The 20,782-nt window shown below is 39.8% G+C and overlaps 1 protein-coding gene across 2 annotated transcripts in view; it reads right to left on the bottom strand.

Moving 5' to 3' along the window:
• Nucleotides 1-6,625: 6,625 nt before the first annotated feature.
• The window catches only part of NPFFR1 (neuropeptide FF receptor 1), a 623,293-nt gene continuing 609,136 nt past the window's right edge, over nucleotides 6,626-20,782 (bottom strand). Inside the window, exons 1-2 of one of the 2 annotated variants that reach the window (XR_012234176.1) lie at nucleotides 19,462-20,190; nucleotides 8,428-8,563 (exon numbers count right to left, since the gene is read on the bottom strand). Coding sequence is in view for 1 of the 2 variants with exons in the window: in XM_073585793.1 (XP_073441894.1) it covers nucleotides 7,675-8,563 (889 nt within the window). In the remaining variant the exon portion in view is untranslated. Of the gene's footprint in view, nucleotides 8,564-19,461; nucleotides 20,191-20,782 lie in introns of those variants that run through there. The other variant, XM_073585793.1, reaches the window with a different exon arrangement.

The raw sequence follows: 20,782 nt of genomic DNA, 5'->3' as shown, positions 1-20,782 counted from the left end.
TATGGGGGGTATTTATGGGGCAGCATTAACCCTTGTGCAGCAGCATATGGGGGGTATTTATGGGGCAGCATTAATCCTTGTGCAGCAGCATATGGGGGTATTTATGGAGCATCATATTGGGCAGCATTAACCCTTGTGTAGCAGCATATTATTATGGGGGGTATTTATGGAGCATTTTATGGGTCAGCATTAACCCTTGTGCAGCAGCATATGGGGGTATTTATGGAGCATCTTATGGAGCAGCATTAACCCTTGTGCAGCAGTATATGGGGGGTATTTATGGAGCAGCATTAACCCTTGTGCAGCAGCATATGGGGATATTTATGGAGCATCTTCTTGGGCCAGCATTAACCCTTGTGCAGCAACATATGGAGGGGTTTTATCTATGTAGCATCTTCTTGGACTACCATTTAACCCTAGGCTTATACGCGAGTCAATAAGTTTTCCCAGTTTTTTGTGGCAAAATTAGGGAGGTCGGCTTATACATGGGTCGGCTTATACACGAGTATATACGGCATATACAGTGGGAATGGAAAGTATTCAGACCCCTTTAAATTTTGCTCTCTTTGTTTCATTGCAGCCATTTGGTTATATAAAAAATTATTTTTGCATCGCTTTATTCTGATAGCTATAACTTTTTTATTTTTTCGCTGATGACGCTGTATGGTGGCTTGTTTTTTGTGGGACAAGATGACGTTTTCAGCGGTACCAGGTTTATTTTTATCCGTCTTTTTAATTGCGTGTTATTCCACTTTTTGCTTGGCGGTATGATGATAAAGCATTGTTTTTTGTCTTTTTTTTAATGATGTTCACTAAAGGGGTTAACTAGCGGGACAGTTTTATAGGTCAGGTGATTACGGACCCGGCGATACTAAATATTTGTACTTTTATTGTTTAGAATTTTTTATTCAAATATTGATTTAATGATAGAATAAACTTTTATTTTTTTATTTTTTTAATTATTTTGTATTATTTTGGTTTTTTTATTTAATTCTTACTTTTACACTTTGTCCCACTATAGGCCACTCATTTTGTGCAGGCTGATCGCTTCTATAGCATGCAGATCTGCTTGCTATAGAAGATGTCAGCGCTGCAGCTTCTGTACACTGACCTGTGAGACTTCCTGACATGCACTGCGCAAGACAGGAAGTCTCTCAGGCCTGGAGACCCGAATGTTGTCATGACTACAACGGGTCTCTATGGCAGCGATCGGGACCCCGCGTCATTCTGCGGGGTCTCCAATCCAAAGCTGCCTGCTCCTGGAAGGCTGCGATCATGTTTGATCGCAGTGTTCCAGGGGTTAAAGTGCCGGGAGCAGTCTGTGACCACTCCTGGCACATAGTGCCTGGTGTCAGCTGTGAGAATAAGCTGATACCCGGCCGCGATCAGCCACGCTCCCCCATGAGCGCAGTTGATCGCCAATGACGTACTATCCCGTCCTTGGGAATTAAGTCCCAGGGCATATGGACAGGATAGTACATCATCTGTCATAAAGGAGTTAATAAATTTGCAAAGATTTCTACATTTGTTTTATTCAGTCAAGATAGGGTGCAGAGTGTACATTAATGAGAAAAAAAATAAACTTTTTGAAATTTACCAAATGGCTGCAATGAAAGAAAGAGTGAAAAATGTAAAGGGGTCTGAATACTTTCCATACCCACTGTATAGAAATGAGATCCCCTCTGAGATGATTTTCTAAGCTAAACATTCCAACTTCTCATCATATGAGAGGCTTTCCATCCCTTGTAATAATCTAGTTGCCCGCCTTTGAGTTGACTAATTTCTGAATGTCTTTTTTTAAATGTGGGGCCCAAAACTGGATCCCCTATTCTAGATGTGGCCTCACAAGTGATTTATAAAGGGGTAACAATATGTTGGGATCACAGGATTTTATCTCTTTTTATACACCCTAAAATCCTGTTTGCTTTTGCGGCTGCTGCTTGACATTGAGTGCTGCTGCTCAGCTTACTTGTAACCAGAATACACAAGTCCTTCTCCTGTTCTGTAGTCCCGAGTACACTCCCATTTAATGTATATGCAGCAATAGGATTACTCCGTCCTAAGTGCATTACTCTACACCAAATCTCATTTGACAAGTGTTTGCCAATTCAGACATTTTATCCAGATTGTTTTGCAAAATTGTGATGTAAAGGTCAGATTTTAGTATCCTGCATAGTTTGGCATTGTCAGCAAAGACTGACACTTTACTCTCAATGTCATCCAAATCTCTGCAACGGAGTGACACAGTGAAAAAAGCAAAAGAGAGGTTGTATCAGTGAAGCTTAGGGATTTTTGCAAGGTATTTAACTAATTTCTTTTGCAAGTGAAAAGTTCTCCTTAAGAACTTTTTAATTTGACCCTTTCAGGGCTGTAGTTCATTCAACCAAATTAGCATTAACTCATGTATTTCTTCAAATGCCCTTTATGAAATGTCCAAGTAATCTTGCTTGATTTATGTATTGTGCTTTCATTTATCCATTGGTGGACAAGTAACTGCCTTTTGGGAGCATCAGTCATTGTTTGTGTATTATACATTTTTATTTCTCGGGTTACACCTCTACGGTTTCATCACACTTAATCACTGCATTTTTCAAAAAGTGCTGCAGCAAAAAAAAAAATGAAACCATTCAAATTTAGTGATTATTTTCCTCACATATACCTCCTATTTTGGTACATGATATTTGCTTTAAAACACGGTATGCTCTAGGTGCATCATTAAAAAACAGCCTTGAAAAATTGCATGCTAAATATGTACGAACAAGAAAAAAAAACAATATTTTCAAAAAATACATGAAATTCAAGACACTTTGTGCAAGCTGATAAAAATATTTCAAATTTCAAAATATGCTCTGTTCCCCTGTTCCTCTGTTCTGTGACTTTATACACTTCATAAGGCCAAAATTCCTTGAATTGTTCCAAATTGTAGAAGGCCCATACCAACTTGAATCTAAAATGTTCACACAGCGGTTTCCACAGAAAAGTTACAGTTCTCAAATAAACCCTAGAAATTGCCCTTGCATCACGTCCATAACGGAGCTGCACTTCCTCAGCAACTGGTCATATGTAACTAATAGCTGCCTGCAGTCACACCGTCACTGAAAATTTACATTGGGCATATGAATTCAATTTTGGGCATAAGAACATCATAAAAGAAGCTTTCCTGCATGGAACCTGTCTCTGTAAAGAGCCACTAACAACCATTAGTAGAAGCGGTCTGTCCTTGTATTATATGGACAATTTTTCATTTGAATAATGGCATGCTTTACGACATTTGCCCTATAGCTGCTATCACAGGGGAAATGTAGAACCAGCTAATTCCTACAGTGCCTATAATATTAACGTCACTTGTGCTGCGTGTATTCTGACAGCTCAGTAACGAGATGGCAAACATGAGCGTGCTGTCATTGTGCACATCTCATAGGCATTAACCCAACCCTGAAACGAAAGTGACTGATGATGCTTCGTTTCAGGGAAGGGGCAGGGTCTGCGGAAGTGATCGCAGCCTCTTCCCCTCGATGATGCTTCATTTCAGTATTCTAACCTTCACTGAAATTTTCAAATGATGTGTCATCAAAAAGGAAGTAGACCAAAAGAGAGAAAGGCAGTTAGTGTAGTTAGGGAACGGAAGGGATTTTTTAATTCAAGTGTATTATAAAATAGTTTAGATTATGGCATCAAATAGATAGGGATTAAGGACGAAAATTCATTTTGATTTTGAACCACTCCTCTAAAGAGGTTGTGTTTGAGTCTACAACCTCAAGTTTTAAGACTGTGCTTGGAGTCCTGAACTTTTTGACTGATTCTAAACACTTCCTTCACTTGATGATAATAAGGAGCAGGAAAGCCCCAGAGCTGGGAATGATCCTAAATTAAATCTGACCACCATGGATCTTGTACTTTTCAAAATTAAGATTGTTAGCCACATTTGACCCGATTCATAACATGTGTCAGGCATATAGTTTACATTACATTATTTTTTCTGAAGATATTAATAATAACTTAACCTTGTGGATGAAGTAATGATAAGGGTTCGCTATTTTTGCACAAGCCTCTTACTATATCTTATAACAGCGATTCCATGCTTAAATGGAGAATTGAGGAAATTCTAATCCGATATTACTTTGGAGCTTCTTCCCTCTCTGCATCAGTAATTTGCTTGAATGGGGCTCTCTGTCCTGCTCAGTTCATTAGCTATGCCATCCTCTCTTATCACAGCTAATGTAGGGAAAATATTAAAAATATAAAATTACCGACCATACTTCTAAGACTATGCTTTGCTGAGTTTCACATGTGCTAATACCTTCTTTACCCTAACTAGTCTTAACTTACGTAAAAAAGTAAGTATCCTTATCGATAAATTGCATTTCTTTACTTAGACTGATTCTGAATTTTAGTCTGTATTTGAAATTTCCACGTATTCTTTACTTGCTCAGTGGCTGCCCATGACTTGTGGTGATTTATTTCTCTGAAAGTGTGATTTTACGACAGTCTGTACAGTAATGTAATAAAAATAAATTATTTTCCTAAAAAAGGAGAATCATGGCACTTTTCTTTAAAACTTTCACTTTTTTTATAAATCCATTAAAAATGAGACAATCAGATCTCTACCATTAAAACAAGAGCATTTCAAGGACAAGGAACAAAATAAGGTCTTTAGATGGACTCATAAAAATCCACTTGACCAGATAAATCAAAGTCAGAGTCTGCTGGATCTTCATCAGCCGAGACATCTACTCCATCATCTACAAAGAATGAAAGCTATGCTTTGCGATACGACAAACATAAGATGGAATACAATCTCCGATTCACTGGAAAAAGACACACTAACACATCAAACCAGATTTCTTCTAGAAATATTGCCTTTCTTGCCCATCGACTGTGCCTGGTGAAAGTGAATGGGACTGAGCTACAAGACCAGACACAGTCTTTTGACAGATGGAGTGCTGTAGGTGGAGTAAAACAAATGTGTTTTTCTAATCTCTTAATGATGGACTCCCTACCTTTAGCAAAGAAAGAACAGTTCAGCAGGAATCCCACACCCAGCACTATAAAGGGGGTTTTACACATAGCGATATCGTTTACAATATCGCTAAGGAGTCACCGATTTTGTGACGCAGCAGCGATATTGCTAGCGATATCGCTACATGTCATACTTACCTCCGACCGGCTCCCCCACTGGCTATCGCTGATCGCGCGAGATCATCCTGGTCCATTTCTCGTCGTCGGCTTCCTGCTGGCGCCGACGAGCAAGCCATGGACCCAGGTGGATGACGGACACCCTTACCGCATCTGAAAGGTAAGAGCGACCGCCGACCGCTGCTGCATCGCTAGAGAGATCTGCCTGTTTGGCAGCTCACTAGCGACCATTTAGTGATGCACCAGCGATCCTGACCGGGTCGTATCGTGGTCGGGATCACTGGTGCATCGCTAAATGTAAAGGGGCCTTTAGAATATGTAGGACCATGAATGGTTTACAGACAGGTACAATACACAATTCAGAACAAGGCTAATGAATAGGAGCATAACTTTACAATCAAGGGTCTAATAAAAAAAAATCTCATAATGGCTTTTCTAAAAGTGTTTTGAACTGTTAATCCCTGTGACTATATTACAGGGGTCATGTAGTGATGGCATGAAGCTGAATAACCATTTAACTTTTGAGCAAAAAGATTGAGCTTCCAAAAATGATTGCTTTCTGGTCCTTTATGCAATCTCAGTAATTGCTTAGATTGCATTTTCTATTCTACAGCAATCCAATATACTTTTAAAGATATTTTCTAATTTGATAACAAAGCTGATTGCGTAATGAAAAGTTATGCCCCTAATAAACACTAGACTTTGGGTTTCAGATTCTTATCCCTTTCAAGTACTGTGTTTGCTGTCAGAAAAAAACCTGAACTGGTCATGTCTATCTGCCACAAGTGCAAACGCAATACAAGAGACCTCTCATACATATCAAGAAGTGGTCCGCCTTGTACATTTTCTTCTTAGTGGAATAGTTTCCCATTGAAAAGAAAATCACTGCCTTGAAGGGTCTCCTAATACTAATCTATTGTCAAGTGTGCAGTAGGACCTCTAGCGCCCCACCTCAGGGAAGGAAGCATTACACAGTCATGGTTCAATATTCAAACTGCAGCTTCACAGAGGAAGAGAACTTGAACTCTAGAGCCACCTACTGGAAGTAGCATTGCTAAAAGTCAATATCGACTCTTTAACAAGCTTTGCCACATGACTAAGGTTAAAATCCAAACCAGAATCTATTTTCAAACATATGGTTCAGTGCAAAGTCAGAGAACTGATTTGACTGTATAAGAGGCCTATGACTAGGGTGTAAAGGGTAATGTCTCTTCTTGCGGAGAGTGTCATGCCTGACAGATCAGAACAAGGAAACTTATAGGACATGCATTGCTCATCTGGGAAATGAAAATTAAATTTAAAATATGCTGGTCCTTACTAAGTGATTTTCCTTTTTTCCGTCAAAATTTCTTAACAGGGTATTTAAAAATGTCTTTTCTAAACCATACAACCCATTTAACAAAGCATGCACCTTTGACACATCATAAACAGGACAGGCACTCGGTCTGTAACGGAAGAGTTCAATCTTCAAGAATCAACAAGAGATGAAGAAATTGTAGAGCTTTTCTTTACATGATAATTATTCTTAAAGATGGGTACATTCTTTTGACGCAGTAATTTTACTGCTGAGAATGTGCTGGAATCTGTATATCATATAAAAAACAATTTTACAGACAATATATATAACAATATACAGTATATGACCCACTTACGATGATGTGAAAATCTCAAGAAATGTTGAAGGCCAATTGAATGTGTTTCTTACCTTTCTTGTGCTAGTTAATAAAAGTTAATAAATAAATAGAGATGAGTGATTGAGAAACTGGATTTGTGTTGAATTTTTTTCAGAATTTGCTGAACTCAGCAAATTTTAACTATTTGATATTTACCACCATTTTACACATTGCAGAAGATTGTATCATTCAGAGAAAGGTAAAATAACCCTGGGCATGGCCGGGCAGGCTTCTCCTTAATGTTTTGCAGCTATCACATCACATGGTATAACACAGCCAGTTAGTAGAGACTATCATAGCCCGTATAAAAGCAAAAGCAGGTAATGCAGTAGCCATTTTATGGTGAATCTGGATAGTGAGAGGATGTCACAACTCACAGCTTATTTATAGAGATAGGAAAAAGAAAACTCTAAAAACACCAGATAAATTGTACATAAAGTGTCAGACAGCACAGAAGTGAAAAATGGTTGGTTACCACCTGTTTACCCATAGTCATTTATGTTGAGGTCACTTTGACATTACTAAGGCTCTGTTTGCGTTAAAGAGCTTGAAAGTGGTTGAATACAGTCCTAGGAGACATCAGAATGTAAAACATGTCTTTTCAGGACAATTGAGGCTCAGCAGTACTTTCCATTTTGCTTAAATCAATTACCTTGGAAAATTTGGCTAAGCTGGTGAATTTGAATTTCAAAAGATTCAATTACGGTATCTCTATAAATGAACCATCATTAGTTGGAGTGATATTTCATTTTGATATGAAAACCAAGTCTAAAACATCTCACCAAGTCTTTAAGATCATTTTGATATACACAAAATGTATGTCTTTTAGCTGTAATGTCAGATATCCACCACAAAGAGAAACATTTTAAATATCCCATGCTGGTATGCTGACAGTGTTATTGGAGCTTTTGTTGTCTAGATCTTCAACTACCATGCCATGATGGGCGATCCTTCCACTCCTTAAGGAGAACATACCACCCTTTGCTGTGGTACTGTTGCATGAGTCTGAGCCATGAGCTGAGTCACTGGGTTGTACTTCAACAAAAATCCTGTTTCGTACTCCAAACATAAATCCACTGTTTTTCCTTTCTGAATATGTTTCCTTGTGCTCTCTTTTCATTGAACAGTACTGAACTTTAAATGCTTCCTGAAAACCTCGACGGAAGTTCTCGTTGAAATAACCATATATAATTGGATTGATGCTACTGTTGAAGAATGCTAGCCAATGAGCGAAAGGGAATATATATACAGCAATAAGGTTGAGCTGATGATCATTAAGATTTCCATAATCTGTGAGCAGCATTAAAGTCCAGAGCGGCAGCCAAGAAATGGTAAAAAACAGTGCTACAATAATTAACATGTTGATAACTCTTACTTTCCTCTTGGATACCCTACGACCTTCTTGTTCTTCAGACATGGATCCTCGAATGGTGGCAGATGATTTGAAAAGTTTGAAAGCAATGCGAGCATACATGATGACAATCAAGGTCAGAGGAGCCAGATATATATGTGAAAACAAGACTGTAGTATAAATTTTTCGCATTTCTTTGTCTGGCCAAGCTTCCCAACAGGAGTAGAGGGGATAGAAATTATTGTAATCATCTACCATGAAGTGATAATCATCCTTGGTCACCGTCAGGGTTACTGCTGATGGACACATTATGATAAGAGCCAAAACCCATATGATAATGATTGTAAAAATAGCCTTTCTTAGTGTCAGCTTCTGCCGGAATGGATACACAATGCAGCGGAACCTACCAAGAAAAGAAAACATCAGTTAGTATTACTTCTAAAAATCATTTAAATATTATCTAGAAATGTCCTTCAGATCTAAATGGGTAACCTGGTCAGAGCTAATGGATGTAGAAAGTGGCTCTCACTTTGGAAGACTCAGCCAATCCAGACATTACATGGATGGTCTACTTATTTACTTATACTTAAAGTACAAGGGAAAAAGCTAAAAAAAAAAATAAAGAAAGCTTTTTTTAAATTATATACCTAATACAGGATAGAGCAATTTGAAGGGAGCCTCAAAGCAGGTTTTCAGGGGAAGCAGCAGCAGCAATTCATATGAAACCTGCTAACACTTTAGTAACATCAGAACCCTTTTATTCCTTTTTAGTTTCAGTAGTGCTGATCCCTTGGATGCTCCTCAACCTCTTTCTTCTGCTCTAGAGTTATAGCTTGCTTCTAGTTGGATGTTAGAGCTATCAATCAAGAGCAGAGGTTGGGAAGGAGAGTTGTTAAGCTTATAATGGTAACTGGAGAACATTTCAATCTTAGGAACTGCGTCCAGACCATTTGTAGGAGTGGAGTACAATGGAATAAAACTTCCTCAGTCACACTGGGACAAAAATTTGCTTAGGATCTTTTGTATAAGCTGGTCTTTAACTTTACCTATAAATGTCAAAAGTTTTACAAGGTCAAAACTCCTCAAAGCCTCCCGTTAATAAAAGCTTAGTCTGCTTTCCTTATTACTGTGTGATAGTGTTATTACTATAATGCAACAGTGGCAACATGACTACCACACTACGTGAGCTACACCCATTTCTATAGCTTCACATGCTTAAAATTGGAGCATACAATCCAAATTGATAGACATCCTAAATGCACTTAGATCTTTTTCTATGTAAAAGGACAGTGTGCTGTACAATAGTGACTACTGTACTACATGGTCAGCCATGCTCTACAGTGATGATCTCCAATTTTTTTTGCCTTATAAACCCCTTTTTATCTCTGAGAGACGGTCGCGAGTCACATCCAGAGCCCCGTGAGTAGTGACATCCTGCCAGCCTCTCACTGTAGTGACACCCAGTGCCTCTCTTTATTAGTGTAATGATGGTCAAAGCTTCCCAGCAGAAACCACACTGATGTGCTCTCCTCCCTTATAGCCAGTGTTCTTACATATAGGGGTTTCCATCTTGTCCCCACTCAGTATAAAGGGAATGCTTGATGCAAGAATGCCATCACATCTAGCTTAAAGCAGCCCTCTAACTGGTAGTATGATCCTTTCTAAAATACTACCCTCCTACCTCCACATTCAGTATATGTGCATCTAGACCTACCCTTCTCTGCTGGACTACTTACAAAAGTCACAATCTGGCACATGCCCTTCATATTTGTTTGCTAACCTTCCACCAAGTTCGTAGACAGTCATGAGTCTCACATCTTAGCCCATGAGCCACAGGTTGGGGACCTTTGCTCTGTAGCCATAATTACTATTGATGCATTAAATCAGAGAGTACTGTACTGAATATACACGGAGATCCTGGAGGGAAGAAAATCAACATATTTTTGAACATTACATGCATTAAGAAATAGGAAATAAACCTATGAATGTGAATACTGGAAATTACATTATTTTCAGTGCACATACGTACAGAATGACTGATCTCTTCATTTACTAAATTCCAATAGTTTCAAGTTTAGGAAGCAGTCTAGCACTGCTTGTTATGTGTGAAGAAACCTAGAGACCTAGTAACAATCTAATAAAAACCCTGAAATATTGTTATAATGAATTGTGACATTATTTTCAATGTAACAAAAATGCAAATTAATATCACACTTTAATTACCAGGCAGCATATGAAAAAAGGCAGCACAGTATGTGTACTGCACTTATATCACAGACCTGTGCTAATTCACCGACACATGAATTCCAGTCATTAGGTGCTTTGGAAACAACTCCCTGATGTGACTTTCCTTACATGTTCTATTGTTCAGACACATTTTATCTTCCTTTCATTAGAACAGAAGTCACTTTTCCCCCTGTAGAGCTGTGTCCCTGGTAATGTATTTTTATTTTTAGCTCATGGATTCTTATGTTAGTAGGAAACTGAAATTGGGCAGCTACGAGTCTTGGTTCCCTAACACAACATAACTAAATCTCCAGCCCATATTAATATAGAGTTTTAGACACATGTAATTAACACCTATATTATTCTGCACACACGTAATTAACATGTAATACTCACATGGAAATATCACCTTTGGATATTAGTCATGTTGCAATTTCTGTACAAAAAATATCAGTATTTTGTTTTTCAAGAAATTGTTTTCCTTTTGTGAATATGATTTCTAAATTTGCCACTTAAAGGGAACCTGTCACTAGGATTGGCCGATACAAGTTATGGTCACCGCCTTTCAGGGCTGCTATACAGCATTCTATAATGATGTATATCTGCCCCCAAACCGACCTGTAAGAGAAGAAAAATAACTTATCATACTCACCTGCGGGGCGGCCCAGTCCGAGGGGTGTCGCTTTTATTGGCCGGCGTCTCCCATCTTCTTTCGATGCCGTCCTCCTGCTTGCTTGGGGTGAATGACGCATCCTTGCATCATCCACACAGTCTGTTTGGCATCGCACTCCTGCACAGGTGTACTTATCAGCCCTGTTGAGGGCAGAGCAAAGTACTGTAGTGCACAGGAGGCGCTGGGCCTCTCTGACCTTTCCCAGCACCTGGGCACTGCAGTACTTTGCTCTGCCCTCAACTGGGCTGATAAGTATGCCTGTGCAGGAGCACGATGTCGAGCAGACTGTGTGGATGATGCAGGGATGCGTCATCCACACGAAGCATGCAGGAGGATGGCATCGTAAGAAGATTGGAGGTGCCAGACCAAGAAGAGCGACATCCCTCGGACCGTACCACCCCACAGATGAGTATAATAAAAGTTATTTTTCTTCTCTTACAGACAGGTTGGGGACTTATCTAAAGCATTTTAGAATGCTGTATATCAGCCTTGAAAGATGATGGCAGTAACTCGTATTGGTTTCTATTGATCTCATTGCGCTCACCGCTCTTTCAGCTGTGGAGTGCTCAATGAGATCAATAGAAGCCAGCAGCGGCAGGTGATGAGAAAGCACTCCCTTCACATCACTTGTTGCTGAGCAGTGCAGGCGGCCCGCCGGCACCGAGTATGAAATGACGTACTCGCCTCTCGGTGCACGCAATTGGAATGCAGGGCAGAGCAGGCACTAATGTGAAGGAGGCAGGAGTTGTGGTGCTGGTCAAGGGGCAGGTCCACTGGATGATTCTTCGATATCCCCGTGGGCCGGTCCGACCCTGAATATAAGTGTAGATGATCGCTCTATGTCAGTCCTTTGTGGTTATCTTATCTGCATTGATGCAGGTTAAAGTATTCTGCAGCAGTAATAAGGCTAACAAATGTAATCAAAAGAGTTTTACTTTTTGTACATCCGCTACTGAAATCATAGATAATTGTAATTAAGCCTTTACAAGGACATGTAACTGCATTCATTTCTTGCTTTCTCCTGTTGTAGGATTGAAATATGAAGAACAGATACAGCTGCAAAAAAGGCCAATGTGAGGTAGATGCAGTCAGAAACCACTTTAGCTTGGCAGGCCATACTTATTTCAGAAACAAATTTTTCAGTTGTGGGAAACTAATAACTTAGAAATGATAAAAAGTAGTTTGTAACGCTCGGCGGTTGACTTAACACTAAATAACACATATAATCTGGCTGATCAGTTTTCTGGAGACACACAACTATTTTAAACCTGTTATGTAAACCTCTCTAGTTGTCACCACAGTCCCTTTGGAGGGTCCAAAACATGTCCAAAAGTAGGTAAACATATTGAAAGAAATCATACCAAATGGGAAGATTTTGTTTCACAATTAAAGACTTTACAACAACTCCTCTTTAGAATAGAATCAGAACAGATTCTTTTGAGAAAGCGTGGATAGATGTCTGGAATGAAGATTTCCCAAAACAACAATGATAATAGTAATTGATATTAATGTAATTCATAGAAATGATAGACCTATCTATCAATCAGCACAGTGGTTCAGTGGTTAGCACCAGGTTCAGACTTGCCTTCAAGAGAACAGGAAAATAGTCCAGTGGGCCCGTGTGCAGGAATGGGCCACACCCACTTATAAGAGCAGTACTTTTTACAATACACTTAATTCACCATATACAGGCAAATGCAACATCTTATTAATGTCACAATCAACCCAGTTTATTGCTACGGAATTTGTGAAGGAGGATAAAGTCATTTTTGCACAGAGTTGAAAACTGGGGCCCTGGAGATGATGTTACTGGTGGGGCTTTGGCACCCCAGTCTGATACCGGCAAGCACTGTTGCTTTGTAGCTCTGGGGTCCTGGGTTCAAATCCCACCAAGGACAACATCTGCAAGGAGTTTGTATGTTCTCCCCGTGTTTGCGTGGGTTTCCTCCGGGTTCTCCAGTTTCCTATCACACTCCAAACACATACTGATAGGGAATCTAGAATGTGAGCGCCAATGGTAACAGTGATGATGATGTCTGTAAAGCGCTGTGGAATTAATGGCAATATATAAGCGAAGCCTAATAATAATAATTATCAATAGGTCTGTCTATTTCTTATAATGTAGTCAATTTGTGTTTTTTTCTGAAACACTAGGAAGGTTAAAATCTACTTGTACAGGAAAAGGGATGTTACTGCATTAGATGCTTATTGTAATACTAGCTGAAGATCCCGGCGCTGCCCGGGCATAGTAACTAACTATGGTTAGTTATAACAAATTGTAATGATTATATCTATATATTTATAAAGTTGAGTGTACAGCCCCGTCCACTCCGCATAGCCACATTCAATAGAATATCCCACATCATCCCGTCAGCCAGAGCTACCGCACTACTACCCCTAATATCCCACATCATCCCATCAGCCAGAGCTACCAGACTACTACCACTAATATCCCATATCATCCCGTCAGCCAGAGCCACTGGACTACTACCCCTAATATCCCACATCATTCCATCAGCCAGAGCTACCGGACTACTACCACTAATATCCCACATCATCCCGTCAGCCAGAGCTACCGGACTACTACCACTAATATCCCACATCATCCTGTCAGCCAGAGCCACTGGACTACTACCCCTAATGTCCCACATCATTCCGTCAGCCAGAGCCATCGGACTACTACCCCTAATATCCCACATCGTCCCATCAGCCAGAGCTACCGGACTACTACCACTAATATCCCACATCATCCCGTCAGCCAGAGCCACCGGACTACTCCCCCTAATATCCCACATCATCCTGTCAGCCAGAGCTACCGCACTACTACCCCTAATATCCCACATCATCCCGTCAGCCAGAGCTACCGGACTACTACCACTAATATCCCACATCATCCCGTCAGCCAGAGCCACCGGACTACTACCCCTAATATCCCACATCATCCTGTCAGCCAGAGCCACCGGACTACTACCCCTAATATCCCACATCATCCCGTCAGCCAGAGCTACTGCACTACTACCCCTAATATCCCACATCATCCCGTCAGCCAGAGCTACCGGACTACTACCACTAATATCCCACATCGTCCCATCAGCCAGAGCCACCGGACAATTACCACTAATATCCCACATCATCCCGTCACAGCTGCCGGACTACTACCCCTAATATCCCACATTATTCCGTCAGCCAGAGCCACCAGACTACTACCCTAATATTCCACATCATCCTGTCAGAGCCACCGCACTACTACCCCTAATATCCCACATCATCCCATCAGAGCCACCGGACTACTACCCCTAATATTCCACATCATCCCGTCAGCCAAAGCCATCGGACTACTACCCCTGATATCCAACATCATCCCTTCAGCCAGAGCCACCGGACTACTACCACTAATATCCCACATCATCCCGTCACAGCCGCCGGACTACTACCCCTAATATCCCACATCATCCCATCATCCAGAGCCACAGGACTACTACTCCTAATATTCCACATCATCCCGTCAGAGCCACGGGACTACTGCCCCTAATATCCCACATCATCCCGTCAGAGCCACCGGACTGCTACCCCTAATATTCCACATCATCCCGTCAGCCAAAGCCACCTGACTACTACCACTAATATCCCACATCATCCCATCACAGCCGCCAGACTACTACCCCTAATATCCCACATCATCCCGTCAGCCAGGGCCACTGGATTACTACCCCTAATATACCACATCATTCCATCAGAGCCACCGGACTACTACTCCTAATATCTCACAGCATCCCATCAGCCAGAGCCATTGGACTACTACACCTAATATCCCACATCCTAACTTGCATACCGGGTATCCATTTAAGAAGGAAGATGTGCCTACGGGATGGAGGATGTGTGATGGGGATAAGAGCAGGGAGGGGGGGGATTCACTTCTGTCATGTGCTCTGCTCCTTTCTGGGGTGCAGACAATGGCTGGGAGCTTATGTTCCCGGGGATATTAGATCTCTCCCACCATGGCAGTGTCTGCTGAGGTGTTGTCATGGAGTGAGAAAACTATTGCTCATAGCAACAATCACAGCTCAGCTTCTTTGCTTAGTGATTGGTTGCAAGGAAAACTGTTGCTCACAGCAAGCAATCACAGCTCATCTTCTTTTAAACAGCTCTGGTGAAATGAAAGATGCTTCATGATTGGTTGGTGATACACACACATACATACATACATACATACATTCACTTTTATATATATAGATGATCTTTATCCAAGGAAAGAAGTATGGCTATTAATGTCAGTAATTCAGGATAGCATTAGCTACTGAATGATTTCAGCTTTCTGCTTTGTTTTGGTGAGCAACATAGAACTTTTTTCAATCTCTTTGATGTTAATTACTCTTTTCCACAATATGTAACCATCTTCAAGGCTTTCATTGTTATCAGTGCTGAGTAAATTTACATTAAAGATATGACCTCCAACTGTTCCTTTAAATGTATTCTTTACATACTCCCAAGTTGCTAATAATAAAATCACTCAGGGGTTTAAAAGCATTTCTGTTTGTGGAATCTATTGTCAACATTAATGTAAAATAATTAATCTTTGAAATATGGCATTTGCATAAAAGACAGTATATAAACAACTAAATATCCCTCTATTATGACCTTATATTAGCTTGTATATAAATATAGAAAGTCTTATCCACTGGGCATAATAGGCAATTATTGTGTTATAATATTGTGCCTTTGTACGGCAATGCATTAAGCAGATTTTCTTCCATAAAAGTAATGCTTTTCTTATTGAATATCACTGTAATATAGTGTCCTTTTCTCATTGTTCAGAACTATAATTTACCTATATGTAAGAACTCCAGTACTAAATAGTGATCATTATTATGCTAGACTAGCAAGCAAAGGAGCAACCGTCTTTTTAGATTTAGACAGTTTGTGCACATACTTTACATTTACTGTACATGTCTATGATAATGAAATGTCTTATGTACCTGATCTTTGTATTATAGAAACATAATTGGAACATAAAATGTATCTATAAACTGCAATATAAAGTATAAAGATGTGTGAATCTGCTGAAATTCAAATTCGGCAAATTTCCTCAAATTTACTTGGGTAATTTCATTCACCTCTAATTTATATGAAGTGAATTGAATTTGCATTATTATACAATGAGATCTCTCAAGAACCCAAGCATTATAAACTTAGGTAAAAAAGTTATACTCACCTGGCTCTAAGCTATCCAAACAACCCTGCTCCGGTTGTCTGTGGCATCTTCAGTACCTCTCGTGCCAACTAGACCCTATGTCATGATCCCATTTAATGTCATGATGTCATAGGTCTTAACCAGCACTAAATATGTCATTGATGACAGGAGAGATGTCAAGAGCAGAACAGGGTTGAGTGACATGACAGATGAGAGTCATGTGAGTATACAGTGGGTGAAATAAGTTTTGAACACATCACTCATTTTCTAAGTAAATATAGTTGTAAAGGTACTATTGACATGAAATTCTCACCAGATGTCAGTAACAACCCATCCATTCCACACAGGCAAATAAATCAAACCATAAATGTCCGTAAATTAAGTTATGTATAATATAATGACACAGGGAAAAAGTGTTGAACAGATGAAGAAAAAGAGCTGCAACAAGACGTGGAAAGTCATGACACCTGCAGAAATCAATTAGTAATTAGAAAGCAATCCTGCCACTTAGTGAAAAATAATGTCAACTGGTTCAACTGATAGCAAAAAAAATTGTCTCATAACCAAGGTGGCACACAAGAAACATCTCATGATGCATAAAGACCTTCACAACCTTATTGTTGCAAAAAATACTGATGGCATTGGTTACAGAAGAATTTCTAAGCTACTGAAGGTTCCAGTGAGCACTGTTGGGGCCATGATCCGGAAATGGTAAGAACGTCATTTTACCATAAACCTGCTATGACTAGGTGCTCCCTACAAGATTTCAGAGGAGTGAAAATAATTATCAGAAGAGTTGTCCAAGAGCCAAGGACCACATGTGGAGAGCTGCAAAAAGACCTGTAATCAGAAGGTACAATTGTTTCAATGAAAACTGTAAGTACTGAACTCAATCTTCTACCTATATTCAGCTGAAAATGGTATCTGACTGTCGGCATGTTCTCTGTTTGAAATAATTTTATGTGCATATTTTTAATAACTAATTTCAATCATATAAATTGTGTCAGTTTCACTTGGTCAAGTTCATAATAATAAAACACTAAAAAAATCTGAAAGTATTAACAACTATTATTAACTGTCTTTTAAAAACAGTGACATTTTAATAAAAATAATCTTATAATATGTTTAACCTTATTTAGTAGTAATACATAATACTCAAGTACTGAGATCACTTGCTGATCAATTACTTATACTGTAGCTAGTGATGAGTGAATTTGTTCGAAAAACAATCGCCAAACATAAATTTGGCACGAATATGGCACATTCGGATTCCTGATTGGAATCATAAGCAAAATTTTATAAAATTCGTAAAAATCGGTAACATTCGGTACAAATGCCGGAAAATATTTGCGTTGCCACAAAATTATTTTCAGCACTTTAGCAACAATAATGGTGGTGTTTCATGAGCATTTTGCACGTGTTTGATGAGGGGAGGGGGTTTGCAGGCGCGGCGTTCTTGTAAGCACAGCACAGCAGTCATTTTTCATAACTTTATGTATGCACATTGCGGCTAGCCAATCAGGGTGCAGGAAACACCCACTATGTCCTGACACTCCAGCTTGTGTCATTGGCTGCTGAAATCACATGTTCCTCTCTTCATATAAAAATAGCGGACATCTTGTTTTAGCACCATTTTGACACTAACAGCACAGAGATGCTTCTCCTGACACTGTTAACTGCAAGATTTTAGCTAGTTAGTTAGGCAGTTGTTTATCAGTCAGATAGATAGTAGTGTCCAGTGTGGCTGTAACTTTTTTTTTTGGGCCATTAATGAGGTCCACAGGAAAAGCCGGCAGGACACATGTCCTACAAGTGTGATGTGCATTGCTTCTATTGTGCTCCATGCACAAGTATAGCATTCTAAATAACATTTTTTTCTGTTGCTAAATGTGAAACAGCCTGCTGTATCCCACCTTGTCATTTAGTGCTGTGGTGATATGAAACTGTCTGCAGACCTAAGGCTGTGTGCACACGGTGCGGATTCCGCTGCGGACTTTTCCGTGCGGAAACGCAGGTAAAACCGCAGGTAAAGTGACCTGCGGTTTTCCTGTGGTTTGGTCTGCGGTTTTGCCTGTGGTTTCACACCTCTACTATGGTAAAGGTGTGAAACCGCTGCGGAAACCGCACAAACAATTGACATGCTGCGGTTTGTAAACCGCAGCAAAACCGCGCGGAAAAAAACGCACCGTCAGCACAGCGTTTTTGAAACCCCATAGGGATTCATTGCACTGTACTTGGTCAGCGGAACTGCTGCGGATCCGCAGGGCCAAAACCGCTGCGGAAACGCAGCAGAATCCGCACCGTGTGCACACAGCCTAACTCGCATTAAAAAATTATATTTTTTTCTGTTGCTAAATGTGAAACACCCTGCTGTATCCCACGTTGTCATTTAGTGCTGTGGTGATATGAAGCTGTCTGCAGACCTAACGCGCATTAAAAAAATTAAATTTTTTTCTGTTGTTGAATGTGATACAGCCCGCCGTATCCCACATTGTCATGTTGTGGTGGTGATATGAACCTGTCTGCATACTTAACGCACATTAGAAAAAAGTTCTAATTTTTTCTGTTGCTAAACGTGATACAGCCCGCCGTATCCCACATTGTCATGTTGTGGCGGTGATATGAACCCGTCTCCATACCTAGCGTACATTAAAAAAAGTTCTAATTTTTTCTGTTGCTGAATGTGATACAGCCTGTCATGTCCCTCATTGTCATTTTGTGACGGTGATATGAAGCTGTCTGCAGACCTCAAGCACATTAAAATATTTATTTTTTCTGTTGATAAATGTGATACAGCCCACTTTATCCAGCCTTTTCATTTAGTGGTGTTGAAATTGTTCTGTGTGCAGAGCTGTTGCACATTAAAATTAATTTATTTTATTTTTTTTACAAACATGATACAGCAGCCGAGATCTGAGTTTGAAATTGTTTTGAGCATATCTTCTAGATTATGTGCTTTTTTGGCATCCAATTTCTCATGGGCAACTTTTATACCTAACTTGTGACGTGCATCAAACACTCTCTGGTAATTGGTGTTGGGTAGATGAGTAATAGGCTGGATCCTGGATCTTGTACTTCCCATAGCCGCCCTGTTATTGATGCTGTTGTACATTCTTCTGTTACTAATGTCATACTATTCTGCCTCATGGCCAAACTGTAAGCGTTGGGCACTCAGACTGCCATCCCATGGTGTCTGTTTACCATTACTCACGTTTAGTGATGTCCGCAGGTAGCTTAAACTCGACTGGAAAAGAGCACGTTTGAAGAGTCCAGTAGAGGGTTTATTCTCAGCTGAATCCTTGCATAATGCACAGTTACAGGAGGTAAAAAGAGACTTTCCTTGTACAAAGCCGTATAAAACATGTGTCTCCAAGATGGAGAAGAAGGGAGGGGTTACCGAAATGAGAGTCACATGCGAGGGGGGAGGAGACAACCTCTAAAAGGGACAGATCTATACACAGCAATGAAAAACAACAATATAATTAAATGCAGTACTGTCTGTATGATTCTAAATCATAAGACATGACACATACAGTAGGGGACATGTGACTTTGAGTGGATGCTCCAAACAATTTCATTCTTATACAGGCCTTAATGACAGGCCCCAAAAAATTCTTCTGTTACTAACGTCATACACGTCATAACGTAACTTTTAACCCCTTAATTACCGGAACTTTTTTCGGTTTTCGTTTTTTGCTCCCCTTCTTCCCAGAGCCATAACTTTTTTATTTTTCTGTCAATATGGCCATGTGAGGGCTTGTTTTCTGAGGGACGAGTTGTACTTTTGAATGACACCATTGGTTTTAGCTTGTCGTGTACTCAAAAACAGGAAAAAAATTCCAAGTGTGGTGAAATTACAAAAAAACTGCAATCCCACACTTGTTTTTTGTTTGGCTTTTTTGTTAGGCTTGCTAAATGCTAAAATTGACCTGCCACTCTCCAGGTCATTATAAGTTCATAGACACCAAACATGTCTAGGTTCTGTTTTATCTAAGTGGTGAAAAAAATTCCAAAGTTTGCTAAAAAAAAAAAAAAAAAAAAAAAAAAAGGGTCATATTCCGATACCCGTAGTGTCTCCATTTTTCGTGATCTTGGGTCGGGTGAGTACTTATTTTTGCGTGCCGAGCTGATGTTTTTAATGATACCACTTTTATGCAGATACGTACTTTTGGTTGCCCGTTATTGCATTTTAATGCAATGTTGCGGTGACCAAAAAAATGGTGTCTTGATTTTTCTTTTCTTTACGCCGTTTAGTGATCAGGTTAATGCTTTTTTCAATTGATAGATCGGGCGATTCTAAACGCGGCGATACCAAATATGTGTAGGTTTGATTTTTTTTTTTATTATTTATTTTGATTGGGGCGAAAGGGTGGTGATTTAAACTTTGCTTTTTGTATTTTTCTAAAATTTTAAACACTTTATTTTACTTTTGGAATGCTTCAATAGCCTCCATAGGAGGCTAGAAGCTGCCATAGCACGATTGCCTCTGCTACATAGAGCTGATGCATAAATCACCTCTATGTAGTAGAATT

This window comes from Dendrobates tinctorius, unplaced genomic scaffold, assembly GCF_039654945.1.
Source record: "Dendrobates tinctorius isolate UK_male_01 unplaced genomic scaffold, ASM3965494v1 ptg000089l, whole genome shotgun sequence".
NCBI classification, from domain to species: Eukaryota; Metazoa; Chordata; class Amphibia; order Anura; family Dendrobatidae; genus Dendrobates; species Dendrobates tinctorius.
Note: the sequence above shows the minus strand (reverse complement) of the source record. Positions and strands in the feature narration are given on the sequence as shown.